This window comes from Pieris brassicae, chromosome 4 (assembly GCF_905147105.1).
Source record: "Pieris brassicae chromosome 4, ilPieBrab1.1, whole genome shotgun sequence".
Lineage (NCBI taxonomy): Eukaryota > Metazoa > Arthropoda > Insecta > Lepidoptera > Pieridae > Pieris > Pieris brassicae.
The window spans coordinates 9,949,277-9,977,263 of NC_059668.1; the positions used below are offsets into that span (position 1 = coordinate 9,949,277).

The 27,987-nt window shown below is 35.9% G+C and overlaps 2 protein-coding genes across 5 annotated transcripts in view; both read right to left on the reverse strand.

Annotated features, from left to right (window-relative positions):
• LOC123708709 overlaps positions 1-27,987 on the reverse strand; it is a 342,062-nt gene that overhangs the window by 170,637 nt on the left and 143,438 nt on the right. The gene's annotated exons all lie outside the window — the stretch shown is intronic.
• On the reverse strand, positions 8,668-11,538 carry LOC123708712 (sodium-independent sulfate anion transporter-like). The gene has a single exon (XM_045659557.1). It carries the CDS (start codon positions 11,425-11,427, stop codon positions 9,658-9,660), a length of 1,770 nt encoding a protein of 589 aa, XP_045515513.1. The 5' UTR covers positions 11,428-11,538; the 3' UTR covers positions 8,668-9,657.

Consider the following 27,987-nt stretch of genomic DNA (forward strand, 5'->3'; position numbering starts at 1 on the left):
ATGGCGATGTATTGTAAGAAATTTCTGAAATACCTACCGCAGTGCAATATTAGACGACAAATAGGACGTCTCGAGACATCTGTTTAGAAGATATGAGTTTCAAACTTTTTAATATTATAGGTAGGTATGTTCAATGTATTTATATTATATTACAAGGTAGTCAAAAAAAAGGTCAAATCATTTATTTTAATTAGGCCTATTAAAAGCTGCCGCAGACAAGAGGGGCCAAGAAACTTCATACTTACTCTTTTAAAATACTTTTTACAATATTTTGTTTACATTGATTTGATAATTATATGGGAAGAACATTTACCTAGAATAAAAAATATATTAAAAAATGAATCCCTATTTCCCTTGGCCACGGCATCACATCACGGGTGAACCGATTGCGCTAATTATTTTTTTGTTGTGTTTGTTATTGTCAGGAGAAGGTACTTAATTGCGAGAATTGCGCGGAAATTAGAAAATTTAAGAATACTTAACCACCATATTAAGTAATCATGAGTTTTGTTACGATAGCTATTTTTTTAGTTTGTATATTTATATATCATAAAGCATTTTTAGTTAATTATACCAATTCGAAATCAATATTAATAGTTAAGACAGGACAACGTCTGTCGGATTCACTAGTACTTAAATAACATATGCTCCTGCTGTTATTAAAAACAATGCAGCAGATAACTATATTAAGCTGTAGATACATGGTGCTCACATATTCACAAATATTGCAATGATCTACAATAAACACACAAAAATACTTTCGAAAAGTACTCTCAACTCTAAGTAACGGAGTAAACTGTATCAAATTTTAATAGTGATTTAGGGAAACGCGAGTTGCTTTTTAATTAATTTTATAGAAGAGTGGAAAACAACATATATTTACCCTTGTACAACACAGGCGAGCGCCAACCTGCATTAATAGAGGTAAAAACGTTTTAGAAATGAACGATTCTCTTTTATTTCATAAGCAAATAGTTGTCAGGCAACACTTTATGAAGCACTAATTAAAGTTATCTATAAATAAAATCACAGGCAATTGAATACAATTAATTCATTAAGAACGAAAAAAATTCCCTTATTGATTATATTCTATCTCTGTACACTTGGAGATCAATTTTTTATTGACATGGAATAGTAAACACAATGTAATCAAGGAATTTTCATATAGTTTTCTAAAGGTCTCGGAGCCGATCGCTCTCAAAAATATTATGTATTTTCAAATGAACTATAAAAGAGAATTATAAAGTATTTGCCGAAGAAATGTTGCCAGCATTAATAAATATGTAGGTTAAGAATATTGTATATTTGTATGTTGTTTGAAATCGATTATTTATATTACAATACGTACACTATATACTGATGTGTGACCGTACAGTGAATGAAAACATACTTCTCTAGCGTGACCAACAGGTCAAGGTATCGAACGATAATAGTATACCTCATTTAGGTTAAGTCGAATGACGTATATACGATAAGAAATTCGTTGCAAAACACTCGTAACCTTTAACACAGTGCTGCGCCATACATCAACGGCAACGCTCTAAGCGAAGTGACAGAATTACAGTATTCTGTTACCACTGATTATTTTTCGATGAGTTATAATTTATGATGTATTTGTAATATTTATCTTTGTAAACTTATTAAGTAGATCAGTGTTAGCGTAGTGGCTTCGGTGTGCGACACTCATTCCTGAGGTCGTAGGTTCGATGCCCAGCTCTGTTCCGACCAATGGACTTTGTGTATATGTGCGCATTTAACATTCGCTCGAACGGTGAAGGAGAACATCGTGAGGAAACCGGCTTGCCTTAGACCAGAAAAGTCGATACAGAAGGCTGATCACCTACTTGCCAATTAGATTAACAAATGATCATGAAACAGATACAGAAATCTGAGGCCCAGACCTAAAGAGGTTGTAGCGCCATTGATTTTTTTAACTTCTAAAGTATTATGCACGAGCACTCTGTCCGCATTTATAATCGAGGCCACACTTAGGTTATAATTTGTATAACACGTCTCTTTCCTATTTTTTTCTTAACAGTGGCCTTGGTGGAGCCAATAAATAATTAAGTTGTTATCTATTTGGAACCAGCTGTTTTATAAGGTATTTCTGTATCAAACTCCAAACGAACACACGACACGAAACTTACCTAGACAGGTTAACACGCCGAAAGTGGAAATGTGTGGAAATGCTCCAGAGGGATCCAAGTCAAATTGTCTAGCAAGCCCTCCACTGGAATCCTTAAGGCAAATATAACCGCCCAAAACAGACCTGGTAAAGAACCAGTGTAGAGGCAAAGGAAGCTGGTATGGTGTGGAGTGAAATTAAGAGGGCCGCCCAGGAAAGACCAGGCTGGTTTTCTAAGCTGCCCTCTTGGAGGACATAGGACTTTAAGTCAAGTAAGTCATATCTTCCGTAGGTCAAAAATGTATGGGATTTTGACATACGGAAATCATAGTTCGTGCTAAGTCTCGGCTCTGAATCTGACCCTTACGGTGTACGTTAGTATTCCTTAGAGTGCTAGGTATCAATCCGATTTAGATTCCTTCAAGAGCGTACGAGTTCTTTAAACACCAACCAGGTAGTTGCAACGTGGCTTCTAATTTTGGAACATTTACACCACAGTGTAATATATCTTTAGAGCCTGCAACACATAAAAAAACAGTTTTTAATGTTTGAAATGATCTGTGACAAGGAAGAAACGTCACAGAGTAAACAAACAGATATTATTGATTGCGTATATTGAACGGCACAAACCTCTCTACTTTTGGCATGTTCGTGATATATTACGACGATCTAGGTGAATTATGTGCCGAACCACGACTATTTATGAATGCAATACTCTGTGAAATGAAGAATGTCACTTTTAAGATGCAAAATCGGTATTATAAAATAATTTGTCTTGGGAAATGATTTCAGTCTGTTATTTTAATTATAAAAAACTTAAAACTAAATTTAATACATGTCAATTTATCTTTTTTATATGTAACAGGAGGCTCACCTGCCGCCCATGGACATTCACATTGTAAGAAGGCTCGCAAGTGCGTTGACGGCCTTTCAATTAAATAGGTACGCTCTAATCTTGAAGGACCCTGGGTCGAATTGGTTCGGAAATACTTCAGTCGGCAGCTGGTTCCCCATAGTAATGGTGGTGCGCGGCAAAAACTGCCTTAGAAAACGCTCAGTTGTGGAACGACGGACGTCGAGGTGATACGGATGATATTTTGTAATTTGCCTTGACGTCCGTTAATGAAACTCAGCTGCAGGTATTAGACCGAACTCTTCTGAACACTTTCCACAATACGTTTTTGGAAAAAAATCATAAGATCAAAATGCTTTAAATCAAGTTTGAACAAATAGTTATAAAGAACATTTCCGGTATACTTAATAAGAACAAGAAATGTTCTACATCACTCACGCAATTCATAACAATTCAATAACTAACTAACACCAGATATCAACCTCGTACTTTACAAAGAATAAAATCCAATATCGTAAATCTGCATTCAAAAACGAGTTTACTGAAAAAGGAATTTAATATTCATAGTCAGTAGGCAAATTGAGTTGGGGCCAATGAAAAACCAATTTGAAGAGATCGATTCCTTGTACGATAGTAAACGCAAGTTAAACTCAGTTTAATGTTACTGTCGCGCCATTAAGCAGCCTCCATAAAACGCCACTTATTGTCCCATGAATATTTTACGGAGCTTTTTTCTTATTTACTCATCCCCAAACTCTATAAAGAAGTTACTGATGTATAAAAACAAGGTTTTTTAAAATTAGACGTAAATTTTACAACGTCCATATACACGCCAACGAACTGCTGTGAAACGCGAACCATTCAAAATTTGTTTTCAAATTTTTTCAATATGTCAAATTATAGGCCTTCTTGCGAGCGTCGTCATTGTTTTGGGTCACATAGTTTAGTGATTTACATACTACATAACATGTAGACAACATCTATCAAGACAAATAAAACTGCGTAGTATATTTAACGGTATTTAAGTTCACATTTCCTTTGACTTTAGCAAATATATAAACTATGCCCAAACAGGTAAATGAGTAGAACGTTGCTATTGGCAACTGGTCGCCTCATTTAGCCGGTATTTCATTTCAGTCTGCAACTCTTGACGAGGGCTGAAGTGACCGTGTGACATACATAACCGTAATAAAACACCACCGAGCTAATCCAAATTACATCTTAAAGCAACAGCAATAATGTTCAAATTGAATGAAACCTAAACTTTGCTGAACCACCTTCAAACAATTAAACATGTATTAAGTACTGAGCACTGTAATTCAAATTTTAATACAGAATTACGATTCATTCTCGCTATCGAATTTATATTAGATTTATAACAAATATATCTCTTATCTGTGAAACTGGTTATTAAAGTTCCAAATGTTGTTTGAAACAAACATGATTCGATACAATTGCGTGGTATGTATGGAGTTTTTCTAAAAGCTTGCTTAGAGAAGATTAAATTTTTACAGGTGACGTATTTTTTTCAATAAATCAGTACATACTGTCAAAGTTAATCATCTGGAAACTGTTTCCCATTCAGAGTGCTGAAATTTATAAAGACCCAGAGAGGTGGCTATTAAATACTGACCCGCTGGTCCCACTAAATATTGCCCCCTATTCCTATTATTCACAAGACATGAGAGGGAGTTGAGAGATCTACATAAATTGGTGGAGGGTGACAACGTTGTGCTCATTCAACCTTTATTTCCGCGTGATTTGACGTGTCAATGCAAGCCTTGTATAGCAGATAAGGTATAATATAGTAGCTAAATAGAAATAGTAAGGCATGGAATTTGTTGTGGCATAAATATTAAAAGAATATAGGATGATATGAGATTTAATTATATTTTCTTTACAGAACAGGCCAATACGATAATGAAAGAAAAAATAAAATAAAATTGTAAAGCATGTAATATTAAAGACATAATATACAAGTAGTATAGTACAACGTCTTTATCAACAACGCAACAGACTGGTTCTGGACCTTGGTATCGCAAATAATCTTGGCCTTCGCCGTCTCATAATAAACATTAATTAAAACTATTTTAAATGTATTTAAAACTTAAATAGATTATTTTTCCTTTCTAGTTGAGCATTAGCATAGCATTCGTATTAATAATATTTTATTTATATAATGTTATACAAAAATGTTTTGAAGACGACCTTTGAAAGATAAAAAGGCCTTGAATAACTTACAAGTGTTTATTTAATTTAGTCTTAAGATGTCTGATGTGTTATTAAAAATAAATGCCCTTTGCTTTGTATAAAAACTTTGGTAAGACGAATATCGCTGTTGTAGACGGGAGCAAAGATTAACATGCTTGGATCTGGCAGTCCGGAACTAATGTAGACGCGTAATACAAAATATATTTCATAAAACCGACTCACGACTCGAGCTAATATTTCCCGCTAAACCTTAAATATATGAGAACTCTCGATAGTACTTTAATATCAACAAAATATAAAATATTTTACTAGGATCTGCCACTACTACATATAAGCTTAAATACTTAAATAATAGTTTTTTTTATGGCAGACGGACTCGAAGCTCACCTGATGTTAAGTGATACCGCCCCGCCCATGGACACTCGCACTGCCAAAAGGCTCGCAAGCGCGCTGACCGTAAGAATTGGTACACTCTTTCTTGAAAGACCCTAAGTTGAATTGGTTTCGTAAATACTTCAGTGGGCGGCTTCAACATAGTGGTGGTGCCTGGTAGAAATTGACTTAAGAAACGCTCAGTCGTAGAACGACGGTCGTCAAGGTGATACGAATGGTATTTTGTATTCTGCCTTCGACGTTCGATGATGAAACTTTTGTGTTATGTGTGACCCGGGCTTCAAATATACAGCATTAATTTTGAGTATATATATGACCTATGTTACTTAGGGAAATAAATGATTCTTTCAAATATCTTACATAATTTTGGTCAAGGAGTTTTTAAACTTATTCTCTACGAACATTCACAATTTTTTTTCTTGATAATATCAGCATAGATATATATACAAATACAATTATTTGATGTTTATAGTACTTTTCAAATAATATGTTAGGATGTATGAAAGATAATACTTTTAAAACTAATACTTTTACTTTCTTTTATTTATAAAATAACTGCAAAATAGCCACAATGAAGGGAATTAAATGAAAACGTGAAAATGCATCAAAATATAATAGCACTCATTAGATATCATAATAGAACAATAATTTATCCTTAGGAACTATTCGGTTTACAAACTATTTGACTATTTTGTTTTCTATAGTTTGTTATTGAGATCCTTCCGATTCATAACTCATTAAGCAAAGATTTACGCACATTTCAAATAAACGTCTACTGTATCGGAAACGTTAGTTGTGCTTACAAATTTACTGCGTAATTGCGGCTTTATGTCTACACACAAATATTTTATCGATTCGTCAAAATTCAAGAATAAAACAGGACAAGTCCGTTTCTCTACATCCCCCGCAACAGACATAAGATTTGATGCCACTGTTAGATCAATATTTTCAAGATTAGTTCCATCAATTACAATGTATGAATCTGTAGCAACAGTTCGAGCCGCACGTAATATTGTTTTTCTTATTTGTTCAGAAGCGCAGTACGACATGGTATAATTTAAAGGAACAATAATCAAATCAGCTGTTGCAATTTTTAAAACGTAAAAATCAACAGTTGGTCGAGCTTTTCCATACAAGACTATGAGTGCGTCAAATAACACACCGGTCACTATCCCATACTCCAAACCCACTCCTAAACATACACCAAGAGTTGTAACCAGAACGCACAGCTCTCTCTTACTGTGTCTCCACAACTTTCCAAATATTTTATAGTCAACCATTGCAAACATTGCAGATATAACAAGTCCAGCTAATGATGCTTTAGGTATGTAATAGAAGGTCGTTGTTAACGTTGTCAATGATAAAATGACAAGCAAACAGTTAAATATCCCTCCAGCAGTGGTGCGGACACCAGAAGCATTGTTTAAAGCAGTTTTTGTAAAGGAACCTGTAATTGGCATACTGTTTACACACGATGACGCGATATTGCACAAACCTAGAGCAATCATTTCTTGATTAGAATCTACTTGTAATCCATTCGAAAAGGCTTTTGCGATAGCTACTGCTTCCAAGGTTGACACTAACGGTATTATGAAGGATTTCGGTCCAAATACCCCGAGCATATCTGTAAAGCTGTAAGTATCATTACCAACAGTAGTGCTAAATGGAGGTAATCCAGGAATAGGTAATCCTCTGTTTATTGCTCCAACTAATATAAGAGGCTCCTCGTCTGTGATTTGTTTAATAACAAATGCTATAATAATTCCAATGACGACAACGACTGCATTCCTACTCAGTGATAAATACCATCTGGTATTTTGTAATATTCCACCAGTATTAGAACATCCTTGTCCGATACATTTAAGTAACATTATACCAAAAATCGTCCCAAAGCCAAGGACAGGATCCCATAGCCTTGCAGTTTTTACATTTTCAAAAAAATATACAATGGATTGGGCGAAATAGTTACCAGATGAACCTTGCAAACCGAATAAAGATTTAAATTGGGAAGCTGCTATTTGCAACGCTGCTGCAGTGGAGAATCCACTTATGACAGGCATCGATATAAATTCCACAAGAAATCCGAAATTAAAAGCTCCCATCAGAAATTCTACTAATCCTGCCAAAAATGTCGCTAATACTGCAAAGTCAGGAGAATAGTCAACATATTGGCTGATCATCGCTGCTATAATCGCCGTAGGTCCAACTGTGATATCTTTAACACTTCCAAATATCACGTACACAAAACCTCCCAGTAACCCTGCATTGAGACCGTATTCCGGAGAAAGTCCTGCTATGAGGGCATTGGCGATGCCTTGAGGAATAGCAGTTAAACCCACAGTTATTCCTGCTATTATATCCTGTATAAGAGCACCAACACTGTATTTTGGAAGCCATTGTATTAAAGGTAATTTTCGTTCAATCACTTTTTTACTGCACACTTTTTTTATAGACTTTTTGAATCTTCTTATGCGTGGTTCATTGTTAGTTTGAATGTTATCGAGCGCAGTCATAGCTCCGGCTGATGCGAGCTCTGATACAATACTAAGTTTTTTGAACTACTTTGTAAAGAAACAATTTATACAATTTTTAACCAGTCAAGTGTGACACGTAAAACGCTCTAAAAATTCCGTACTTTCTCTATATATCGTACTTGTTTTAACACAAGTTAATTATTAATACAAGGCAATTATTAAAATACAGACACAAATTTAATTACACTTTGGCAATATTGTCTACATCGATAAAAATTGCGTTTACAATATTAAATGTGTCTTAGCCAAAAATATATATTTGTAGTAATTACAAATTATTAAAAATCCGTATGTATATAAAATTATCTAATCAACGTGCGTTTGCGGTTAAGAACTTTTAGTACAGAGATTCAACAATTGACCAACAAAATCCTTGATGATTTTCTATAGAGGCTGTTAATCCAAAATACAATTATTTTACTTACAAGCGTAATACCCGTATTATTATTATGTATTTAAACAAAATTATAAAATGTTATTTGAGATAAGGAACTTCAAAACGAATTAATAAAACTAATTATATTGTAAATCTAATTTTATTTCACCATAGTTCCAACATATACTTAATATTATATAAATTCATAGATTCCTTTGCAGCAGAACCCTAATTAGTGACATTATCAAGTAGTATGTCAGACAGTTCAATCCAAAGTAGATTGTGTGAAGATAATGTTGTTTCCATAATAAATCACATGAATTTATCAGTACACACAAACACGTTGAAGTGAACACTACTGTCTTATTGATAACCAAACAAAATTCTTGAAGTCTGAGTAACCTTGATACAGTTTTCTCAGATATTCGTTGTTGGACGTTTCTTAACTTTAGACTTTGAATACCATTGTTTTTGCAAACTTATTTTAAGCTATTATATATTAAAATAATAATATTTACAAACATTTATTAAAAAATCTATTAAGATTCAAATTATTAAATTTTTCCTTTGGTACGTCTAAATTGAAAAAGTGGCAGTGAAGCCTAAACGATATATGCACTTATTTGACGGGATAAGAACATAAATCTGCCACCTTCACAAGTGCTGAATCACGTTAATAAATTCCAGGAAACCGAATGACACCCCTCTTTGACGCGTTCAACGGAGCAATAGAAATATTGAGGGGATCAGAAATTTTGCGATATACCTCCCCTTGCCCACAGCCTCTATTAGTGAGAGAGTGTTACTAGACGTTATACATTATATTAAAAATCTGACATAATCAAAAATAACTCAATATTCTTACATAAAATATTCTCTTGTGAACGGTTTACACGTTGGAACACTTACATAGAAAAGTGTTGGGATATCAGAGTCCTGCATTTATTAAAACTTTTAATCTTTTAGGTACTTTATACAAAACAAAAACTATAACTTAATATTTGTTGGTTACATTTATTACTATATTAAATAAAAATATAAAAGTAACTATATCGTTTAATATAAGCTAAGTGTAATTCAATAAAAAAAACTAGTTCTTGGCCTAACATTGACCTATCGTATCTCAGAGATCCTTTAATTAAAACTTAAAATCACTATATATCACTCATATATTTTTCATATATACGTCGACAACGTCAGATATTTTTACAGTAGTTATAAACTTTTCTGCAAATACCGGCTTTATTGCGATACACATTTTCTTAAGTGGTTCGTCGAAGTTCAAGAACAGAACGGGGCATGCTCGTTTGTCTATATTATGTGAAACAGACATAAGGTGTGATGCAACTGTTGTATCAATATTAAGAAGATTTGTGCCGTCAATAATTATGAAGCAGTCTTTTGACGCGTTAAGAGCTGCCTTAAGAAGTATATTTCTAACATGTTCTGCAGCGCAATAAGAGAAATTATAGTTTAGTGGAACTACGATCAAATCAGCTTTTAATGATTTTACAGTGTAAAAGTCAAGGGTAGGTCGGGCTCTACCATATAAAATTATTGCGGCATCAAAAATTACTCCTGTCATTATACCATATTCTAGTCCTATACCTAAACATATGATTACAGTTGCAATTAAAACGCATAACTCACGCTTACTGTGTGTCCATAATCTTCCAAACATGTTATAGTCTATCATAGACAACATTGCTGTTATAATAAGTCCCGCTAACGATGCTTTAGGTATATAATAGAAAGTAGAAGTTAATGTTGTTAGTGATAAAATAATTAAGAGACTGTTGAAAATGCCTCCAGCAGGAGTCTGCACACCTGAAGCGTGGTTCAATGCAGTCTTCGTAAAAGAACCAGTTGTAGGCATGCTACTTACAAATGATGACGCAATATTGCATAATCCAAGTGCAATCATTTCTTGATTAGCATCAACTTGTAATCCGCCAGCGAAAGCTTTGGCTATGGCAACCGCCTCTAATATAGCTACTAGTGGTATAACAAGTGATTGTGGTCCAAATGAGCTGAGCATATCAAATAAATTATAAGTTTCATTACCAACTACAGCACTGAAAGGTGGGAGTTTGGGCACAGGGAGTCCGCCAGATATATCACCAATTAATATCACAGGTTCTTCATCTAGTATTTGCTTGATTATAAACGCTACTAACATTCCAATAATTACAACAACAGCGTTTCTACTAAGAGATATATACCATCTGATTTTTTGTGAAGTGGCGCCAGATAAAGAACATCCTTGTCCAACACGTTCTAGAATCACCAACACAAGTATCGTTCCAAAGCCAAGAATGGGATCCCAAAGTGTTGCAGTTTTTATATTCTTGACGAAACTCACAGCGGATTCAGCAAAAAATGTGCCTGATGAGCCATCAAGACCGAAAAGTGACTTCAACTGTGAAGATGCTATCTGCAGCGCAGCCGCTGTTGTGAAACCACTGATCACTGGTGCGGATATAAATTCGACTAGAAATCCAAAATTAAAAATTCCCATTAATAACTCCACTATGCCAGCAAGTAACGCCGCCAGTACAGCAAATTCGGCTGAGTAGCCTCTTACGTATTTGCCAACCATTGCTGCCATGATCGCAGTTGGCCCTACTGTTACATCTTTACAGCTACCGAAGAACACATACACTAATCCACCCATTATTCCAGCGTATAGTCCGTATTCTGGTGAGAGACCGGCGATAATAGCATACGCAATACCTTGAGGGATAGCCGTTAAACCCACAGTTATACCTGCTATAATGTCTTGTATTAAGATACTAAAGCTGTATGTTGGGATCCATTGTATTATTGGCAACTTTCTTTTCAATGTTTTGGTACTGCACACATTTTTGATTGACTTTTTAAATCTTCTTTTAATTCTCGCTTCATCGTGATAGTAAACTCCATCAAGCACAGTCATACTTCTTAAGGACACCTACGATACGGTACTGCGGACTGTGTACTAGAAGGATTATATTTAAAGTGCGATTTTATCGAAGACGGTGTCAAAATACTTGTCGGAAACACTTTGCGAGAAGATAGCATTGTTTCCTTAAGAGAATATATCATTGAATGACGTGAAGAAACGTATCATTCTTAATTTGATGGCTATCTATAACTGGCTATATATTGCGACTCTATGCAGATAAATCGGTACTCTTGACTTCAAGAAATACATGTAATATCTGCAACATGTTTTGTTTTTTCCATATATTAATCAAAGATTATGCAATGTCAAATAATCGGCACGCAATCTTGGAAAAGTCCGATAGACACTTTATTATTACTATTACTATATATATAACAATGAATTCCTATTTCCCTTGGTCACGCGTGAATGGCTGGACCGATTTCGCAAAAAAAATATTGTTATTGGCAGGAGAAGGTTCTTATAAAGAATAATTTAAGAAAATTGCGCGGATAATTAGAAAATTTAAAACTTGTTTGACCTTATGGCGTTTGACATAACATTGACAGAAGGCGTGCTGCAAATATCATCAAAGAGGATGTTAGAAAAATAAATATCATTTAAAAGAAATCCTTCGATCGGAGTTATAATATTGATAAAATACATATAAAAATTACAGTCGCTAATTGTTTGTGGCATTAATCTTGATAATCCATGTTCTTCACATGGCCAGTTGTATGTTCGCCTGTTCCCGCGACGTAATACCAACAAAACTATTTATATACGAGCCAGAAAAAACAAACAAAGAATGTTGTATTTCATAAATAATTTTTACGTAATTATACCAATTCGAAATCAATATTCATAATCATACACAACGTCTATCGGATCCGCTAGTTATTAATATTTGTATCCTACTGTTTTAAAGTTGAAGTGATCAAACCGACACAACGAGAAATTTGTTTTATATTATTGCTAAACTATCAAATCTTAATAAATCAGCGCTTATCTGTCACAGATAGATTGAAAGATTCGAGTACTTTAAGATTTTTATTTAATGGTTCTAAACTCACCTTACACTGAAATTATTAATTATTAGAATATTGTTATTGCGAATATTTATTTAATTAATATAAACGCGATTTTCTTTGTGAAAATATTAATTTAAATTTTCTGTGGTTTTAATATCAATACTTCCCATATCCTCAAGCAATGGGATAGTAGGTTCGACCCCGACTTGAACAGATAAGGGCATGATGGAGACGTGCGTGACCACGCATGCACTGAGGACATTATGAGCCACAAACAAACCGCAGCACTTCAAACAAAAACCGCTCTTATTACGTTACGTTAAGGTGCTTCATTTTCAAACATGTCTCTTACAAGGGTTTTTCCAAAACTTATGTTAAGACCCGAATTTGTTTGTTGCGAATAAGTTTGGATATGCTTTGGTCTGAAACTTATTGTAACAAACACGGACCTTTGCTGATGTGGAATTTTAAAGTGGGCCCAAAATTACATATCAAATACATTACATAGCAATAACGAAATGGCTACGCATTCAATGGAAATTTCTTTACTTACTACATATTTTCATCTCTCGGCAATGTTGTATAATGTTATAATGTGGTCGCGCATGCTCTTTAACCCCATAGAAATTAATTAAAACATCGCGAATTTTGTCTTTAACTTAACCTAATCTAATGTTATTCACTGGGAAATGAGACTATAAATTAATCAATAAAGCTTTTTAAAAATTTGACGAATACTTAAATGATCCTAATCATTGGGATGTATTTGCTCCAGTTCAATTAGTATGACTCAAAACTTAGCGATTAAAAGAGTGGCGGAAAGTTTCTTGCCAGTTCTTCTTGCCCGCTCTATGTCCTTGACTTGCGAACTGGTAGTAAATGTAAATTTACAATTAATTTAACTTCTTTTCTGCCGTCCATAAGTGTACTTGTTTACCTATATGAATAAAGTTATTTTGAGTTTATCATTTACGCACATAATGCATGTAATATTATCAGCTTTTATCAGGTCCAAAGCCATGCGGCTCTTTAATATTACTTGAGGTACTACATACAAGGTACTACTACAAATAGTAGAAGTAGAACAACTACTAGAAAAAAATGGAGCTATTTTAATGTGTAGCCGTGATTTGACAAATTTACCAAAATCATATTTAGGTAGCTCTCAAATAGAATGTAAATCTGTAATCCCATTAACACGTAATAGACAAAACATACACGAATACTAAATAAACTCATTTAAAACATAATAGACACTTTTCATTACTGAAATGAGCACTAAATCATATTTAATTTATGATCGTCATTAATACTGTTTAATAGTTTCAAATACTCGTGTAAGTCATTACAATAATAAGGATGGGGGAACGATCGTCAATCATAAATAGTTATTTAGCTGATGACAGGTCAAAGAAATTGATAGGGAAATAAATTATTTTATATTAAATGGGTCTTTGATGATAAAGAAAAACGAGTGGATGTTGTCTAATTCTGGTTCTAAATGTTTTGTACATATAAATCAAACTTAGTATCATTATAATAAATAAATAAAAATAAATCAATGGCGCTACATTTTTAGGTATGAGTCTCTGATTTTTATATATGTTACATGATCATTTGTTAATAGGCAAATAGGTGATCAGCCTTCCGTGCCTGACGCACGCCGTCGACTTTTTAGGTCTAAGGCAAGCCGGTTTCCTCACGCTGTTTTCCTTCACCGTTCGTTCACAGAAAGAACGTCCATTGGTGCACAGCCAGGAATCGATCCTACGAAGACAGGAATGAGAATCGAACGTTGAATCCACTAGGCCAACACTGCCCTTACCATTATAATGCTACATGTAAATTTAGCACACGTACGAATAGTACTTCGTTAAGCTAGATAATCATAACATTGATATCAATGTAAATAAATTATAATTAAAAGATTCATTTATTTATATTATTATGAGCCAAGGCTCACAAAAGGAATTTTGCTCACTCAGGCTTTCTTAGTTTTATAAGCGTGACGATTTCCTAAATCGGAGTAACGCCCCGAGAGTCTAGCCAGACGTAACCACTCTCTTCGTTTCATTCATTCCTTACATAGCAGTTACAATTTGATTATTTCGTTTTATTCTATTGTTTTACGGGAGTGGATAACATAGAGTAAACAACAAATCCTCTTATTGAATACACCAAACCAATAGTACAATATTATTTTAACTCCTGCAAAAAAGGAATCAAAACCTTATACGGCTAGTGTAACCCTTGCAATGTAAAGGGTGTCACTAAGACGTGGCATTAGTTTCGTAAGTGGCTTTATCTTATTTGACGTATGAAGGAATTACGACCCACTCAAACCTAAGTCTTATGTTAAATCTGTTCACGTGTAAATTGTTCAAGTTTGAAACAGCGAATTCTGAAGATGAAACGAACCAATGTGCATTTCTAATGTATGTATAAACATATCATGATTTTATTATATCGTTATTGTGTAAAAAAATGTATAACAAAGCTCAAATATACACAAAGCTTTGTTGTCTCAAAGAAACGGAAACCTTACCTTTGCAATTTTAGTGATTTGAACTTAAAATAATGTTTGATTAAGAAAAACACTTTTTGAACGGATTGAAGCTATGTATTATTATTAAAAACTTACAATTATTCACATAATTTTAATTTTTTTTCCGACGTTTCGGATGATTTTCAGCGTGCGTGGTCACGGTGACTGAAGACAAAAGGTGTTGAATGTCAAAAGTATCAGAGCTGCAGAGAAAGTTGTGTTACCTGTAATAATAATAAATAGCTTCAATCCGTTCAAAAAGTGTTTTTCTTTATGTGAAAAAGCTATGTTAGCAAACGTCAATACTATAATGTTTGATTTTTTTATTTATATACGGTTTAATTTTATGACAAATCGCACAAATAAATATAATAAAACTAGACTTACGCAATAATGTACTACAGAAGCATACCTGAAAACAGAAGCAAAATTATTAACCGAAAACAAAGTAAACATCAGTAAAGCGAGTCCCACATCTCATATTCGATTCATTAATCCATCTACGGCCGGTTAATTCCTTGCCCAGTTATAACCGGGTATTAATACCGTGTTTGTTAACCATGGGTCGGAAACGCCCCTACTAAGGGTTGGAATTCGTTACACAGATTTTGTGTTTGAAAATGGAATTTCGTTGAAAATCTGTACTATTTTTATTAATTGACATAACATAGACATGGAATTTCTTACTGACAAAACACACAAAATAATCAGGTACATTTTAAGTGTGTAGTGTTTGTGTTTGCAGATGTTTTGGAGGACATGTGTTCAACAGCGCTGGTCTGATTAAGAAGAAGAAGAAGAAGTATATATAATTATTCACCAACTAGTTTTTTAATTTAGTCACAAAACTTTAAATACATCATATAGTTCACATTTTGGGACGATCACTTCATAAAATCCGTATGGCGAGTCGTAAAATAAAAGTCATAAACGTGTATGACCGGGACAGATTTTGGTGACTTGACTTAACAAACGATATACCTGGATTTTTTTTGGCGCTTGTATCTACATGGTAAAAAATATGTAGTTCATAATAAACCCAAATTTTAAACACTTATAAATATATTTCCTTTTCATGTAAAACCATTTAGAACGGGCAAGAAGCTTTAGATTACAGAGCCAATCTATAATAATATATGACCAGAGGCCTATCCCGACTTCGCACAGTTAGATATTGTTTGTATATTGTTGAAATGTATAAATTACTTAATTATACATTTAGAGATTATAAAAAAAAAAATTTATAATCTCTAAATGTATAAAATTCTCGTGTCACAATGTTCGTTACCATACTCCTCCGAAACGGCTCCACCGAGCAAAGACTAAGAAGTAAATAAGAAGAGTCTAAGAAGCGGCTACTATCTATATTTCAAACTTCTAAGTGATAAGGACTGTCCACCCCAAATTATTTTTTAGACAATTTTTTTTTATGATACAAAACAAAATACAACCCTTAATTGTCACCTGTCTACGATCAACCCCTATTTTTTTATTATAGTAGATAGGCTATTTTTATAACTAAAAAAATAAAGTTGGAAATAATGTATATGGCAAGACGATGTTTGCCGGGTCAGCTAGTATCGGTATAAAAAAAATCAGTGGCGCTACATCCTATTTAGGTCTGGGCCCCAGATTTCTGTATATGTTTCATGATCATTTGTTAATCTAATAGGCAAGTAGGTGATCAGCCACCTGTGCATGAAGCAAGCAACCACCTTTTATATCTAAGGCAAGGCGGTTTCCTCGCGATTTTTACCGTGACAGTTCAAGGGAATTTTAAATGCGCATATAGAAAGAATGCTTATTGGAGCCAGGGATCGAACCTTAGACCTAAGAGATGAGAGTCGCACGCTAAAACCACTAGGGCAACAGATAGATTAATATAAATTAACGACCGATTTTTCCACTTGCTACGTCTACATATACATTATTTATGTACGTAGGCGGTATGTAGATATCTGGTATTAAATACAATATAATTGTGTACATGGTTTAAAATAAATATTAAACTTACCCTTTTGCGAAAAACTTCGTCTAGACGACTTCATGTATAAATTATTTAAGAATTTGTTAAATATGAGACTATTCAACGCTTATTCAGTTCGAACATATCATTTTCGTAGGGTAATAAGATCAGGTCTAGAATACATTCTAGCTAAGGATTTGTAGGATAAATAGTAAATTGTAGAATTTCGAGAAAATTTATACGATTTTGTGAAATAATTTTTTTTAAATTTAAATTTTATGTATTTTTCCGACGGTTTGCTTTCGTAGAGTGCGGTGATGAATCACAATATTTTATTTGATTTTCTTTTATGTAATAAATGCAACACTGAGAATGATAACATTTTCCATATCCATCACGACGATGCGTGTTCATTTTTGACATTATTACAAGATTAATATTATTCTTTAGGGAAAACTATTATTATATCTTGTTTTTATAAAGAAATCTTAAATTTTCTCTTTAACTAGAGATTTATTAATGTATAAACACAAATTAGTTACTTAACATTCCTTAATAGTGTTAGTATCTGTTGTAAAAATTGTGGTTAATACATTTACATAACTCGATAAATCAAAGACCACACAACCAATATAAATAATTTGTAATTCAATTCTAGCCTAATTTAAAAGATCAGTGACGCTACAACAGATTTACGCAAATTTCTGAATCTGTTTCATGATCATTTTTTCCATCTAATAGGCAAGTAGGTGATCACCCTCCTGAGTCTCACCGACGACTTTTTGGGTACTACTAACACATGTCGGTTTCCTCACGATGTTTTCCTCCATCATTCGAGCGAATGTTAAATGCGCACATAAAAAAAAGTCCGTACGACCTCAGGGATGAGAGTCGCACTCAGAAGCCACTAGGCATTTACTAATAAGAATAATAAGCAATGAATGAAAGCAGGAAAACAACTTTAAGCTTAGATTTATTTAGAAAACCGCAATTTTTGTCCTAAATCTCTATAATATTATAATTCATACAACGTTACGAGATTTTATAATTTGTGTTATCAATCTAAGCATGTTTAATAAACGTCAAGATAGTATTATATCTTTAACAATTGATATGGAAGATTATCTAAGATTATTTTATTTTGTTGTATGTCATCTAACAGTCAATGAAATATGCAGTAAAACTGACGCGTTGCATACTCCTCAGTTTCAAGGATTTGAACATTGGTCTATTATTTGTATGCTAACTAATAAATTATAATTTACCTATATAACGGTGTGTCTAGGCGTGACGTGATATTGTTGCAATAGGCCTTAGATATTGCGGGAAGGCTGCATGAAGGCCTATTGATCGCAACGGCCTATCTTCGACGTGTCAAAGGAAACAAAAGCGACGCTGGCTGCGAAACATATCACGCCGAGTCATTGTGTGCGTCAAAAACTTTGTATAAGGTAATCGAAACTATTGTGTTGCGTATTTGAAATGCACGTGAATGTTTGCTGAGCATTTAATAAAGTTTCTGTAAACAATTCTCGCCGACCACGATTGTAAAGGATTGGAAAAACTGTCGTTATAAAATTAATTAACAGTCGTCTATACTTGTTAGATAAGTTTGATGGTTAGTAAATAAAAGAACTTGTAAATATTTGTGTGTTGAAAAATAAATATTAACGTTAATAAAACAAATACTTTAGTATATTACATACAAACGAATTAGTAAAGGCAGTGATTATAAAGAGAATTAAGCTGTAACAATATTTTTCAAGAAACGTTAAAGTACGTAGCATAAAATTGCAATTTCCTACAACGGGGTCCTATGAAAAATACTAACTTCTACGCACGTATTCCATCTTTATTTTAAACACGATATAAAAAATACTTTCAAGAGAAGAATTTGAACTTATTAAAAAGCAATAACCCAAATATGTAAATCAATGTTTCTGCAAAACAAAATTTACATTCTACGTTCATGACGCCGTCATTCCGGCGCCCGAACAAAACTAAACGAAAACTGATATCATAGATACATGGATCAAGAAATCTTAAAAATAATAATGATTTTTCATTAATAATTTATAAGCTTGAGTTAAGAATACAGGTGTAATTTCTGTCAACTAATAAGTTAATTAAAGTCAACATCAACAACAACAACAGTTAAGATATGTTGTTACAGGTGATACTGCCGCGTCGACCCTCAACAGTCTCAATGCCAGAGGGCTCGCGATTGCGCTGCCGGCCTTTTAAGAGTCAATCCGCTCTTTTACTGAAAGTTCCTAAGTCTACATTTGTATAGTTCTCCTTTGCGAATTTTTATGTCGGGCTGTGAAGCTTGGACCATTAAAGAAGATACCCGCTAGCAGAAGATTCTTCGTATAGGCTGGATCCAGAAGGTCCTTAACGATAGTGTCATTAAACGAGTTGGAAAGTCGAAAAAACTTATGCAGAACATTGTTGTTTAACGGAACCTGGGTCACGTGTTGCGCCTTGAACGGTACCACATCCTTCAATTCATTATAATGGGTAAAATGCAGAGTAAACAACGTAGTAGAAAGAAATCATGCGTTCGCAACGTTAGGGACTGGACGGGTACTGCGAATACGGAAGAGACTGACGGCCAACCTCTAGTTATGAAGAGGCACTAAAAGAAGGAGAAGTTTATAAAAGAGGATTTTTTTTAAATAAAAAACTAAGATATTTAAATCTGATAAACCTAAATATTCAAACGTTGTAATACCACAAGTTAAGTATACAGTTATACTATCTAATATAAGCTACAATAGCAACTACGTAGTGTAGCTTGTCAGGTTCATTAAAGAATCCCATCCAGTTATATAACTCTAGGACTATTACCAATTATCTCCACTAACTGTTACTATGCTGTCCTCCAATTTAGACACAAACGGCTTTTAATTAAAACTTAAATCGGGCGCCGGCGTGGCAAAACATTATTGAACATTGATTGGAAAAACAACAACAAATCCACGGACAGGTGTTTTAGCAAGAAAATGTTTTCATCGATAATTTATCCAGTAAGGCTGCATATAATGATATCTGCTATATAATGACAAAATAATTACAGTGTAAATAGACCGCGTGACAGTGTGGCCTTCACACTGAAGTCGACAATCTAATCTATTTAACTTTTTTAATTTAAAAAAAAGCACAAATATTCAGTAAATATCTGAAATAATTGAAATTAAGGTGGCGTACATCTATTGAAGTTCTATTTGTTAAATAATCTCAAACTTAAAATAACGTCAACATAAATGTTAAATTGATTCTAAATTTACATTTACTACCTAGTTCACAAATCAAAGGCGTAGAGCGGGCAAGAAGAACTGAAAAGAACTGCCAAGTTTTGAGTCATATAAATTGTTTGAACTTTTTTTTTTTTTTTTTTTTTTATGAAGGAGGTAAAAATGCACAGCTGCAGGCCCACGAGCGCATGCAGTCGCTATCGCGGGGACTGTGGGGATGGTTAACTCTTATCCCTCTGCTAATCAGAGGGGAGAAACCCGACCCACTAAAATTTCCTCCTGAGCCCTCCATATCGCCTGCTATGCCGGACACATTCATTCTGAATGAATGACGTCTGGCACCGCATTGAGTCCCCCGGGGGTCGCACTAGGCATTCAACCCAGGGAACTCAGGCGAATATGACTGCATACGGGCTCAGCGACGGCGCAGGGGGATACTGTTGGGCAAACGCTCCTCGCGTCTTGCCCCCGCACCCCCGCCTCGCCGCCGCCGAGCACAACCCCTTCGGCCATCGCCACGCACCTCCCGCTGACGCTCGGCAGCCTCCTTCTGCAGCAGGACACGCTCACAGAAGAAGGCCACCGCACGCCATGCCTCTTGGCTACCAAGCATTGCTGCAACAACGCTCGGTAGCGAGAGGTCCGTCCCGACGACCGACACTAGGTCATGGCGTTGCCTCGACCAAGTGGCACAATCGGCCAGGGTGTGCTCCGCCGTGTCCTCTGGGGCACCACAATGGTGGCAGATGGGAAGGGTTTCCCGCCTCGCCACCCTGTGCAGATACCGCCCAAAGCACCCATGCCCAGACAGTATCTGCGCCATCCGAAAGGACACGGCTCCACTCGGGCGATTCACCCATTCCCGTAGGCATGGGCGAATCGCCTCCACGGTGCGTACTCCCGCCCTAGGCATAGCCAGATCATGGGCCCATCTATTAAAGGTGGCCTCCCTGGCTTGCCTCCTTGCCGGTCCGACCAGTTCAGCCCATCGGCCACCTGCCCTAGTCTCACACTTGAGACGATACAGGTCGCCTAGGGCCAACGCCTCTAACTCCCAGGGGGGAGTCCCCGCCAACAGGCACGCCGCCTCGAACGAGACGGTCCGGTAGCATCGAGCCGCCCGAACCGCCATCACTCGCTGTGGCCTCCTGAGTAGGGTGCGGTTCCTCGCCCTCAGCCTATCATCCCATACAGGGGCCCCATACAATGCCATACTGCGTATGATTCCGCAGTACAGCCTCCGCACACTCTGCTTAGGGCCCCCAATATTCGGCAATAGCCTTGCAAGCGCCCCCGCCGCCCCTACAACCTTCCCCCCGAGAGCTTCAAAGTGGGCCTCGAAGTTCCAGCGGCCATCCAAGACGAGACCAAGGTACTTCATCTTGGACGCCACCGGAACCCCCACTCCTTCCACCATCAAGACCGCCCCAGGAGGTGGACCATTCCTAGGGCCATGGAACAATAGGGCGTCCGTTTTTTCAAGACACACCCTAAGGCCCAGGGCCCTTATCCGTCTCACAACAAGAGAGGTGCCGACCGTTGCGAGTCGAGCCACCTCCCCATAACTTGCCCCGTTGGCCACTACGAGGGTGTCGTCTGCATAGCAGAAGACGCGCAATCCCGGAAGAAGCGCGCCCCTCAACACCCAATCGTAGGCCATGTCCCACAGAAGCGGCCCAAGGACTGAGCCTTGAGGAACCCCACACCGCACAGGGTGGTAGGAGATCGTGCCCTCCATGTTGGAGTACACGATCCATCTTTCCGCAAAATAGTCCCCCACTATTTGGCGCAGATACAGTGGGACCTCGAAAAACTCAAGTGCCTCTCTGACCACACCAAAAGGGAGACTATTGAAGGCATTCGCAATATCTAACGATACTGCCAATGCCCTCCCCCCCCCGTCCACCACCCCACTTGTGTGGGACCTCAGGTCCCAAAGAGCATCAAGCGTCGACCGTCCCGCTCGGAAGCCGTACTGCGCCTCGCTCAGATCTGGCCCCTCAGCAGAGAGGTGCCGGCACAATCGAGACGCCACAACCCACTCCAGCGCCTTGCCCGCCTCATCCAAGAGGACGATAGGGCGGTAAGCCGCCGAACTGTCTGCCGAGCGCCCCTCCTTACGCACTAGACACAGTCGTCCCGTCTTCCAAGCCACCGGGAACCGTCCACTGCGTAAGCATGCAGTGTACAGCTCCCGGACGGAGACCTCCATATGAGGGAGGACTACTGCCAGGACACGCGCATGTACACCATCCGGGCCAGGAGCTTTCTTGCGGGCCTTGAGACGGGTCAAGATAGCCTCCATCTCTATGTCAGAGACTTCCGGAGCCATCTCTCCGGCCGCTTCCACTACAGTCGCCGCCATACACGGAGGGACAATGTCGGGAGGCAAAGGAAACAGGTCCGCCACCACTCTGTCCAGAAAGGCCGGCTCCAGACTCTCCACAAGAGGCATTCCCGCACCTTTCAGCCTTTTACGAGCTGATCGGTAGGGGCGCCCCCACGGATCATCATCCAGTCCCCGGAGTACCTCCTGATGGGCCCTTTCCTTTGCCTCACAGATAGCGCCCCGGAGAGCCCTCTTGCGATCATTATAGATAGAGCAAAGGCCCTCCGTGACATCGGGACCATCTCTCCTCCTCCTCTGACTCCTGTAGTAGGCCCTTCTGGCCTCGCTACATGCGCCACGGAGATTGCCAATCTCCGACGTCCACCAGTAGACCGCTCTCCTTCCCTTCGGCGGCCTCCATTTGGGCATTGCCGCATTCGACACCCTTCGGAGACTCAGACCCAGTTCGCCAGCTCCTTCATCCACATCCACAACACTAGTGGGCGCACACCATCCCTCTATAATGGCCATCTCCTCCGCAATCTGGCGGTCCAGTCGACGTACCGACCAGCGGGAAAAAGGAATGTTGAATTACTGACCACTTGTAATTTCCATCCTCGGCCTAGAACGAATTGCTACATTCTAAACCTACACAGTCTCCTTTCTACAGTTCGATGCCCTCTGCATACTATAGAAATTCGACCGTGCCCTCCATGTACGGTTTAAGCACTCGCCCGGTACCGTACAACCCTACCAAAGGCCGAGAACAAATTTAAAACTTGCACTCGAACCGGGAATCGAACCCAATACCCCTCACCACAGCAATCACATACAAAGACCGCTAGGCTATGAGGCCCCTAAATTGTTTGAACTGGATCAACCTATCCCAAGGATGAGAATCATTTTAATTATCGTCAAATTTATTCAGTGAAGATTCTTTAATTTCGCTTGGGAGATTGTTGTTAAAACAAATACAATTTCCATATAAGGAGTGGTTTATCTTTGCAGCCTGGTTGGTTTACTCTTAGATTAGTTTCAAGTATTATACTGCTGAAAGTCACTATTTTTCTTACAATCGTTAATATTGTTTTGAACATACAACAATCTTCAAGAATATCTGTAATATATAATACCTGTCACAATTTTTAATTCCTTTAACATAAATCATAAAAGAACGTTCATAAACAAATGTCTTCATTAATTACAAAACAATTTTTATTTCAATAGCTAGAATTGCTGAGTCATACTACGTTTTAAAATAAATTAAAACAGTACGTGTATCCATATCAATCCCCTGTCAAAAATCCCTCGTTTAGTTAGGGACCGTTTAAATTTTAACTTTATGATTGACAGCTGGGGTAACGTTACAAAATGTTTCATGATTTCTATGTATGGATGTTTATTTAATTACTATATGTATTTAATTTTTTTTTTAAAAAACTTTTATCGACGTTGTACAAAAAATACCGTCACATTTTTCGGTTATGAGTCACATTTTTCCGTTACGCGCCGTCTTTTTCTTGTCCCTACCATGGTTCATTTAAATAGATTCGAAGCCATTTATAACAAAAATGTATAATAAACGATAACAATAATAGTAATAATTATATTACAATTAATGAAATCCTGTAATAATCTTAGTACTAATAAGGTAAAATGAAATAATTGTATTATTTGTATTCATGTTTATGATAATAAAAGCCTTTTGTTAAACTTTGTCTAATATAACTTTTACTAACCAATTTCTGTAAAGTTGCACATAGTAAATCATTTTTCGAAAAATAAGGTCATAAAGAAGTTTCAGTTCTTACGTGTGTACACTAGTACACGCAAACATTTTTTTAATTGTTTAAGCTGAAAACGTACGAAAATGAGAACAAGAATTATTTTAAGAATTATCACTAGAATTAAATTATAAATCATATTCCTGTGATTAAATGTTATGTTATCGCAGGTACATTTAATTTGACCCTGCTACGAGCGTAGCTTTCGTAGGTCCTCGTAGTTCGACGTGTGTAGACGTTATAACATGAAGTGTAGAATGTTTTAGAAATAGTTGTAATTAATCGTTGCCCATTAATGATAAGTGATATGAGAAATACAGTCTAAGAGAGTTTTGAATACTGTAGTATTTTCTATTGCGTATGATTTTTTATATAAAGAAGTAAGTATGTATGAAATTCACTGTAATACATGTAATATTAACAAGGATGTTCTTTGTTCTGGATATATAAATTTGTTAAAGCGATAAGATAAAACAATGAGCGCAAAAAGCTATAAAATGCAGTCCATTATCACGGCACACGCTCCGGAAATGCGCCCGACGCCATTTTTCATTTCACCGGATGTAACGCTCTAACGTCATGCTTGGTCAATTTTTAACTGTCCACAGCAGGGAGCTTTTGAATGCACATTAGCGATATATCTTGTTTCATTATCTTTTTATATGGAATGTTAGAAGTAGGAAACAACACACTACTCCTCCTTTGGACAGATTCTGCGCCTTATATAAAAATTTTTCGGTTGTAAAAAGTGCTTACATAATGTATTATTTCACCCCGGTTCATCCGGTTTTTCGACGTTATTACTAAATTTAAGATCCCATTGGACACATTAAAATTATAGCCAAAATTATATTTTTAATTATCAACAATTAAGATTATAATATGTTTATGTTTAGTACCTCTATAAGGATCGTATATACATATTGGAACTTAATGGTGTAAAATCCATACATTTGTTTGCTTTATTAATCGGCTATCTCAAAAATATTTTATTTATCTAACATAAATATACTTATCTAGAAAGTAGATATAATAGGTTATAAAGCAGTTTCAAGTATCGCAGGATCTCAACTTGATACACGTAAAGAAAATTCTATTAAGAACACCAAAACATATTTCCCTAGTATGAAATATAATTTAGAAATTCATACAAAACAAAGATTGATGAACTACTTGAGTTGTTATCGGAAAGAATGTTTACACCAAAAGAGTCAATAACTCATACATCGACACTCCTTTAGATTAAATCAATGGCGCCGCGAGGGCGAACACTTCTGTTTACTAGCCAATTTCCAAGTAGACTTCACGTTAGACTATTGTCAATCTGAATATCAGGAATTTTTAAGAAAGTTATTTATAAAAAATGCGTACAAAGTTTAGCCAAAAGCACCACGAACTTTAGTTCTTGGAGAGCCACACTGTACACGTTTAAGACTTGTTATTGTCTCAATCTGTTTTGAACTACTTAGAAGGTAGTCATTTCAAATAAGTACTTTAAGAGAACTTAAGGCAAAACTTGGGATATTCATATGGATTACAGAGTGTCTTGTATAATACTATAAACGCTAAATTAAGCCGTGTAGTGTACTGAAACATAATTTTAAGTGTATTCATAACATTTGTTATGAAATGTACTACAAATATTTTTTAGATATAGATATGACTACAAAGAATAGAAAGAAATAAAACTAATGTACCGATATAAATATGAATGTACATGTAGAAATAATTATATATAAACTACGATCAGTAGACGAGTTGATGGCAGTCTAGCTGAACATAACTAAAAGCACTCCAATTTAATTCGAAATTCAAAATTTAAATTACTCATAGGATTTATCACCATAAAACCAAATCATGTTATCATTCCGTATGAAGGAAATCCCGACAAATTGGCATGTCTGCATACTTCAGGCATGCATATTAGGCGTGCATGCAAATGTCCGGGACTTCCGTACATTGCGGAAACGTTCCTTTGTTGACTAAAAGCGACGAATGCTCCGTCGTAAAATTTAATGGTCAAATTGAATGTAATTGGTATGGGGTATTCAGATGGTAATGATCTTTTAGATAGCTTGTTATCTAATGTCTTAGTATTTTCTATAGAATTGATATATATTTAAATAACATTTTTGAAGTGAATTGTCTGTAGGCACGAAGATGTGCAGCTTTTTTGTCGAAGAAAAGGCAGAGAGTGGTTGAAACCGATTGAGAGAGAGTGAGATCGAGAAAAAACACACACTTGTCAACGTCAAAAACAGAAATGTATATAACATGCTTCTAATTTTACATTTACTGCCAGTTCTCAAATCAAGGGCGTAGAACGGAGAGAAGAACTGGCAATAAAGTCTCCGCCACTCTTTCAATCGCCAAGTATGGTTATGGTTAGTTGATGTATTTATTTAGTAGTTACATATTAGGACTTTAGATGGCAATTCTGTCGCAAATGTTACGCAGTAAACGCAGATTATTTATTTATTTATATTATCATTAGCAAGTATACAGTGGGAATATAGATATACAATCATATACTGGTACATGATCATCTATGAGGGCTTTTACCATAGTAACAATTATGTTTACAAAAGACAAACCGAAATTGCCAATTGCCGTTTAGGTAGTGTATAAGTAATCAAGCTGACATCATAGCGTCTCGCATAGCTTATCAATTATTATAATAACAATAATAACGTGACAAAGAAATACAAAACAGACAATCAAAAAAACAAAATAACAGGACTACTAGCAGTTTCTTCCATTTGCCATATGTACAGCTGACGAATTCATTACGTGTATATGCACGTATATATATATATATATACGTGCATATACACGTAATGCAATTAAAATAATTAAATAATAAAGACGACCTCATAGATTTCAAGTATTCTCTTCCAGGCAAGGGATAATATATTGTATGAATTAAAAATGAAAAACTAACATTAAGAAACATTAACAGATTAGTAGAGAAATTTTCAATGACGTCATCATTTTATTTACGAAACTCAAGTTGGGCAGTACCAAGAAGTAGGTCAAAGAATACATAATTGATGCGCTCCCTGAGTAATGAAGTGAGATAGCTTTAGTGACGTTATATCTCTTCGCCGTTCATTGTGCCCTGGTACTTTAAAAGTATTCTATTAAAGATAAGCTAGATGAGAATATTTTATAGAGAGGTTTTTCAGTAAGTGTAACTTTCATTATAGTTTAGAACAGTGATGAAAGTTAAAAAAAATGAATTAATAGGGTTCATTTAACCTTTTATAAATAAACATTGTATTGAAAGTAGCCTAGCTTAACAGAAGAAAAAATGTGTGCGTGTACTAGTGTGTACGTACACACGTAAGAAGTAAAACTTCTTTATGGCTTTATTTTTCGAAAATTATCAGTAGATAATATATGCAACTATACAGAAATTGGTTAAATAAAGTTATGTTAGATACAGTTTAAAAAAAGGCTTTTATTATCATAGACATGAATACAAATAATACAATTATTTCATTTTACCTTATTACTACTAAAATTATGACAGAATTTCATTAATTGTAATATAATTATTACGATCATTGTTATCGTAATTATATATATTTGTTATTAATGGCTTCGAATCTCTTCGAATCAACCGTGGTAGGGACAAGAAAAAGATGGCGCGTAACGGTA